Here is a 7,318-nt window from a genome sequence, read left to right on the forward strand (position 1 = left end):
CCTGTGTGTCACCATTCGCATGTGATGCCTCCAGGCCATCAGCTTCAACACCGGTGGGATCGGGCTGAGCGGCTGCAGCTTCGCCAGTTTGGAGACAGCACAGACGGGCTCAGCCCCAGGGGGGGCCGCTGGAAATTCACCCCTCGAACGCACCAGGGGAGCGGGGGCCACCGCAGCGCTGCCCTTGGGACACCCGTGTGGTCCCTGCACCGCTCGCATCTCTATCCAGGGCGGGGGCTCAGCCCAGGGCTTGGGGGGATTCGAGCTCAGCTTACCCCCCGGAGGGGACATCCCTGCGGGCACTTAACGCTGTCACAGCTCCCGCTGCGCTAGCACCGCTTACTCAGCAAATCAAAGGCAATTAATCACAGTATCTCGATTGGGGGAAAACCCACTTGATTTGGACCCATCATTCCGCAGTGAATCCTGCCGTGCGGTAGCCCCCCCGAACCCTGCCAGAGGCGCTGCCCAGGGCCCCCTCCCTGCCGGCGAGCCCCGCCAGCCTTCGGGAGCTCGGGGCGGGTGTAACGAACTTCATTTAATTCCACTTGGCTGCGTTGAGGGGCACGATCCATCCGCGACCTTGTCCCGCTCGTCTTCGGGCCGCCGAGGCTGGGCGGGGGGAGGCTGCGGGAGCCACGGCGACACGCCGGGGCAACCTGTTGCCGGCGAGGGGGCTCTCGCAGCCCCCCTCCCGCAGACGGCGGTGCGGCTCGGCGGCGGCAGGGAGCTCACCCCGGTGGGACCGGGGGATGGAGGGATGCCGGGGTGGTGGGCGGGGTGGAGGGATGCAGGGACGGAGGGAGGAAGCAGGCTCGGGCGGCAGGTGAACGGGGCAATGCGGCGCGTCCCCGGCCGTCCCGGTTGCAGTGGGGCGCAGTTTGGGCGGTGCCCGCAGGGATTCCACCGGTGCCGGTGCCGGTGCCGGCGGGGCGGGCGGGGTCCCGGGTCCTCCCCGCACCAGTGCCAGCCAGCGGGACGCCGGCGAGCCCCGGAATGCTCGGGACGCCCCGCCGCCTCTCCCCTCCCCTCCGCCCGCCCCGCCCGGGGGGCCGCGCCGGCACCGGCGCTCCGCGCGGCGGGCGGGCCGGTGGCGGCAGACGGGCGCACCGCGGGCCGCAGCGGCGGAGCCCCGAGGACCCCCCAGGCGGCTGCGCCCCGGCCCCCCGCGCCCGGCCCCGCAGGTGGGTCCGCCCGCCCCGCCTCGCCCGGCTCCGCGCCCCCCACGTCGGGGCGGTGACGGGGGCGGGCGGGCCCGGCCCCCCGCGTGGGCCAGGGGCAGAGCCGGGCGGGGGCGAGGGGCAGAGCCGGGCACCCGCTGGGCGCGGCGACGCCCCCGCGCCGGCCCAGCCCCGCCGGGCGGACGGGGCGCCGAGTCCCCTCGGAGCGGAGCGGGGCGGCGGCGGCTCTCGGCGGCGGCATGGCGGGGCGAGCGGCCGGCCGGCGGGCGGGCTGAGGCGGGGGCCGGGCGGGGAGGCGCCGGCGGCGGGGTCTCACCGCCTTTTCTTGCCGTCCCCCGCAGGGAGCGGCCGGCCCCCCGCGCCACCATTGCCTCGCACGGCAAGGAGGACCTGCTCGCCGTCGCCGCCCGGCTCTGGCAGCGGAGGAGGCGGCTGCTGGCCGCCGCCGGGCTCGCCCTGGCCATGGCCGTCGCCCTGCTCGTCGCCGTGCCCCTGCTGCTGCTGCAGGCGCCCGCCGAGAGCGGCGCCCACTACGAGATGATGGGCACCTGCCGCATGATCTGCGACCCGTACAGCGGCGGGCGGCCGCCCGGCCCTGGCAGCACCGCCGCCGTGGAGGCCCTGCAGGACCTGGGCGCCAACCCCCCGCCGCCCTTCGTCCAGGGACCCAAGGGGGAGCCGGGCCGGCCGGGCAAGCCGGGCCCCCGCGGACCCCCCGGGGAGCCGGGGCCGCCGGGGCCGCGGGGCCCGCCGGGGGAGCGGGGCGACGCGGGGAAGCCGGGGCTGCCCGGGCTGGCGCTGGCGGGCGCGGGCGGCGGCGGGAGCGGCGGCGGGGCGGCGGCGGGCGGCGAGGCGGCGGGCGGGCTGAGCGCCGCCTTCAGCGGGCCGCGCATCGCCTTCTACGTGGGGCTGAAGAGCCCCCACGAAGGCTACGAGGTCCTCAAGTTCGACGACGTGGTGACCAACCTGGGCAACCACTACGACCCGGCCAGCGGCAAGTTCACCTGCCAGGTGCGCGGCATCTACTTCTTCACCTACCACATCCTCATGCGCGGCGGCGACGGCACCAGCATGTGGGCCGACCTCTGCAAGAACGGGCAGGTGGGTCCCCGCCGCTCCCCGCTCGGCCTCCCCTCCCCGCCCCGTCCCGTCCCGTCCGGCCGCAGGGGCACGGAGCCGCCGGGGCAGCCCCCCGCCGTCGGGCGGCGGTGCGCCCGGGGCAGCGGCTCCGCTCTCGCCGCGAACTCCGAGCTCCCGACTTGCGAACTTTCCTGCCGGGATGGGGGGAAGGAGAAGCGAGGAGGGGGGCGGGAGGGGGGCCGCGGGGGTAGCGGAGGGGCTGGGGAAGAGGGGACGTCGGGGGGTGGTGGTGCTGATGGAGGGGCTCGGGGGGGGGGGGGGGGGAGGGGGGCTGATATGCCCCGCGGCTGTGTTGGCAGGTGCGGGCCAGTGCCATCGCCCAAGACGCAGACCAGAACTACGACTACGCCAGCAACAGCGTGGTGCTGCATCTGGACTCCGGCGACGAGGTGTATGTCAAGCTGGACGGAGGCAAGGCGCACGGAGGCAACAACAATAAGTACAGCACTTTCTCTGGCTTTCTTTTATACCCTGATTAACACAATGAGCGATGCGACACAACTGGCCCCGCCACGGATGCGCGTGGGGTGGTCGGCGTTTCTGTACCCCATCGTGCCGCAGTTCCTGCTGGTGTCAGCTGTCTCCACAGGTCACTTTAGCTTCATTACCACTTTGCATTTTTTTTTAATTATTTTTTTTTAATCCCTGTGGAAACAAAATAGACGTGAAACAAAGCGATCCCCTTCCTTACTCTGCCCCGTTTCCCCTGAGCCTCTCCCTTTGTCAGCCCCGGTGTTGTGTGTGTCACACGAGGAGCTCGGCAGCTTGCAACTCTCGAGCGGTTCCCAGGGGGTGTAACTAAAGTTGGGACTGTGCCGCGCACAGTGTTTGAACCCACCACATTTTTTCATCAATGAGTATTAATTATGATGATGAATTTCCAGGTCGACTATTCACGAGGCGGGACTGGACCATAACTGGTTTTTCCTCTGCTGCTTTGTTTGTATGGGGTCAAGTGTAAACTTTTCTTTTCTGTGCAATGCAATGCTCGTTTGAATGATGGTTGTCATTAATGTCAAACTTGTTCCTGTCTGCAAAAGAATCCAATCGTTGACCACAATCACCAAAATACCACATTAAATTATGTTTTTAGACAATGCCTTCTTGCTTTCTGTCTCTTCCAGTGCTGCAAAGGAGTGCTGTGGTGGTGCCACGGGAAGGTGGGAGGTAAAGGAGGGGGTCACTTCAGTCCCTTAGGTTTGCAACAAAATGTGAAGTTCAGATGGGGCACCGTGCCTGGGTCTTGGTTGTTGTTCAAGGGGGCTGGGAAGAAGCAGAGGGAGAGGAAAAAAAGCTTCACATTTACGCAGTTTTGCAAAAAGAAGGCACACAGTCATCAAGAGGCAGAAGTGGGGGTGTGGAGCAGATCTAAGTGTAAACAGGTTTAGTGGGTCTGAGCCTGATCCAGAGGTTAGTAAAGTACAGGGAAAGTGGTTCAATCAGCGAGCGGTTAGGGGAAGCCATGTGTCTGTAACACACCTGATGAATGTCAGGCAGCGGGGGAGAGAGTCTGTCTAAACCCCTGCACGTGCAGTGTGTGTATGGGTTGGAAATGGCACCTGACCGTAGGGGGGTCTGCACAGTCCCTGAGATGGGCTGGGAGAGAAAGCTCACTGGAGACTGGCGGATTCAGACCATTTGGAAAGGTTTTCTCCTGCTGGTCCTCGGTAAACCCCAACCACTCCAGGTCCTTTGAAGAGCGCACAGGTGTGTAACTAGTGCGTGTGGTTCTGACCCGTTGGTGGAGGGGTGCATCTTTCATCATCACCTCAGCAGGTAACCTCCTCCATTTGGGTTAACGGGTTGCTCTGCTGAAGCTAAAAGAGTGAAGCTGATGAAGAAAAGCTTTTGTTTTGCTGTCTTGTAATTTCATTTTTCCCTCCTGAAGGTCTTACCTCCCTGTCAGCTTACTGCCCTTTGCAGCATTAATGCAGCTGCACAGGTAAGAGAGGCAGGAGCTGGACTCCAGAGGCTCTGCCATGGCTGGAGCTTTGCCCCTGCCCTGACATTGCAGGAGGAAAGGGAACCACAGCTGGGATGGACTTGTTCCAGCCCCACTTTGGGGCAGCCCGGTGATGACTGAGCTCTTACGGTCTCTTCTGTCTCCTACCTAGTCCTCAGTGGGTATTGTCTTCTCGTTGGCTGGAAGAGGAGGGTCAGAGAGAGAGCGCAGTTCCTCCCTTCATCCCGTCCTCAAACATGCCCCAGCTGAGGGAAGCAGAGTTCATGATGAGGTACATGTGTTAGACACTTCTCAATCTCTAATGTCTTGTCGATTTGTGCTATTTAGAATATGATTAAAATCAGTGTCTGAGACCCAAATGAAGTATAATTGCTATGGATCCTCAATTCCCCCCAGATCCGTAATCCTTTTTGACTATTCCTCCCCTCCCCTCTGACGAAATGGAGCTTAGACACAAAGCCCTCGGTTTAAATTTCAAAAAATTAAAATTGACATGCAGCAGCATTAGCAGGAGCCAGGAGGAATTCTAAGGAGGTGCCTGGGCTCTGCTTTATCCTTTGCATTAAGAAGCAATTTGTACTTCTAACAAAGACCCAACTGTTCCCCCTTGGCAAAAGGGCAATGAAGATGCCTTGCAAGGGAATTGCTGTTCACAATACTTAAACAAATTTGAATCTTAGATTTTTAAATCTGTATTCCCTGGTGGAGCCTGCTCCTTGCAATTCAAATGCAGGGCTGGCGGTGTGTGCCTGCCAAGGTGTCAGTAGCTAAGCGGATGATGGATTGATGAGGCAATGGGAAGACACAGGCTCACAGTGGCGGTTTGCCCCGACAGTGATCTATGTATCTGCACATTATCAATGTCATGAGGAGGCTTGAACCACCCTCGCTAGATGTCTCATTTTCCACTTATCTCTTATGTACTAATTATCAGGCTGGATTATTCCCCAGGATAGAAAAAAAAAAATTGCTCATTGCCACTCCACTGACAGTTTACACAATCGATAAAATGAACGTCTCCCTCGGCTGCTCGCAGGCTTTTTTGTTTCCTCTCCTCATTGCAGGGTCCTCCGAGATTGCCTCTGTGGGGGGTTGATGGCTCTCACCCAGCATCTGCGGCAGTTGTGCTTGGACAGGCTCCTTCATCCCAGTCATCTTGGTAGTAGCTCAGTGTGTGGGTTGGGGTTTTTTTCTGAAGTAACACAAGGAAAAGCAATTGGGAGATGAAAAACTTCAGTGCTTGGCGGTGCAGCTGTCCAGAAAAACAGAGGCAGTGTTGCGGATGGGGATGGCAGTCCCTGTGCTGCAGGTGGCTCTGGGTGAGAGCAAGCAGCCCGTGGTGGGCTTGTAACCCTTTGGGCTTTGACGGAGTCCTCCTCCCTTTAGATCTGGTCTTCGGGTTCTGTATGTTCCACGGCACAAGGAGAAGGGGCTGTTTGTAGCAGGGATACCCTGGTCCTCTGGTTTGGATCAGAGGAGGAGAATCAATGTGTGTTCCAAGGCTGGCTTCAGCTTTCCCTGGGACTGGCTTTCCCAAATGATACTGGCATCGCAGACAACCATTAGCCAGCATCTGCTCTGGAGGTCTGACCCCTCAGAGGTGTTATTTTACTTGATGAGTAGAACAAATGCTTTTAAAAATTGTCTGGTGATGGGATGTGCTTCAAATAGGGAAGCCTCCCTGAAAGGAGTGGAAGGTTGGCATTTTAGACAAAGGATACTTCTGTTTTGTGCCCAGCTGCATGCTCAAGTTAAAATAATAAAAATGCTAAGATAAAAAACATAGATAGGCGTTTGTTCTCTCAAAGCAACTTAGATACTGCAGCAACAAATCCCCGATCTTTGCGCTACTGTGAATCCTTGACCTTGTACTGTGCCTGAGCAGCACTGGCCATGGAAGAGTTCCCTGGACAAAAGGGGAGCAGGGAGACATCCAAGCACAGAAAATGCCATGGAAACGGGGATGCTGCTGAGAGCCCTGAGAGGGATGCCAGCCACCCCATGTCTGCAGCTGTTCCTGGAGGAAGGCGTTGAGGTTCCTCTGCTCTCCCGCAGGCCAGCAGGCTTGGGGCTGGGCACTTGCTTCCTTCTGATCTGACCTTCATTGGCTTGGGGAGCTCCTGGCAAGTCTCTGGGAGCTGGGTGAGGAAATCCTGCTTTGACTTGAGTGAAGCAGGTTAGCTGCTGGGGCCAGTGTACTGGAAGAGTTCTCTGAGGAACCCGTGCTGCCAGAGCAGCTGGGTGTCTGGTGTCCCGTGCAAAGTCCGGTCCCTCTGTATTTTCCAGGCTCTGGGTCTACAGGTTTCCTCCTTGATGCTCATCCCCTTGTGGAGTAGGGCCTGGGCTGATGGGCCACACTGGCCCGCAGCAGGGCAGGGCAGCCACACGTCTGGGCTCTCCTCCTGCCCTTTTGCTGTTGGAAAAGCAAAGCGCTGCTGTTTGTGCCTCATGGGTTTACGCACATACATTGAACCACGCTTTGGTCTTGGGATTACTGCTTTTGAAACGCACTCTGGGCATTTTTCTCGGTGGTTTAACGCCTGCTTTTCTCCGTGCTTGGCTCCTTCAGTGGCTGACAGTGCCTGGATGGGTTTAATCTGTCAACTCACAAAGTAGGGAGGGTGGGTTTGGGGAATGCTGCTGTGATCTTTTTCTGTTTACACCACAGACTAATTATATTAAAAGGGGTCTGTGGCAGACAGAGGCGAAATAGCACATAAATCTATTTTAAATCTAAGATGTTTGTGTTAAATACCTTTGTTTTGTAACATGCCATTTTTGTCTTTATTGTGGTTGGGAAAAATTCCTGCTAAGATCCTGTGTCTTAGTATTGTCTCTGGGATAAAGGAGCCTGTCAGAATAAAATAAAGACTAACTGAATCTTCGCTGACTTTGAGATTGCAAGGAGTTTGGTCCTTTTTACTCTGAATGTCTACATTGTGCAGAGACTTGGAAGATTAATTACAGACGAAGGAGGTAAACTGTTACCATGTGGACACCCTGGCACTTAGGGGTGAGAGCCTGCTCTCAGCTG

General features: G+C 59.1%; 1 protein-coding gene across 1 annotated transcript; it reads left to right on the forward strand.

The window, feature by feature from the left end:
* Positions 1–1,289: 1,289 nt before the first annotated feature.
* On the forward strand, positions 1,290–6,069 carry C1QL2 (complement C1q like 2). The gene is made up of 2 exons (XM_055719501.1): positions 1,290–2,282; positions 2,621–6,069. The coding sequence occupies exons 1-2, from the start codon at positions 1,644–1,646 to the stop codon at positions 2,798–2,800; spliced, it is 819 nt and encodes a 272-aa protein (XP_055575476.1). The 5' UTR covers positions 1,290–1,643; the 3' UTR covers positions 2,801–6,069.
* Positions 6,070–7,318: the final 1,249 nt, after the last annotated feature.

This window comes from Falco cherrug, chromosome 8 (assembly GCF_023634085.1).
Source record: "Falco cherrug isolate bFalChe1 chromosome 8, bFalChe1.pri, whole genome shotgun sequence".
In the NCBI taxonomy this organism is placed as follows: domain Eukaryota; kingdom Metazoa; phylum Chordata; class Aves; order Falconiformes; family Falconidae; genus Falco; species Falco cherrug.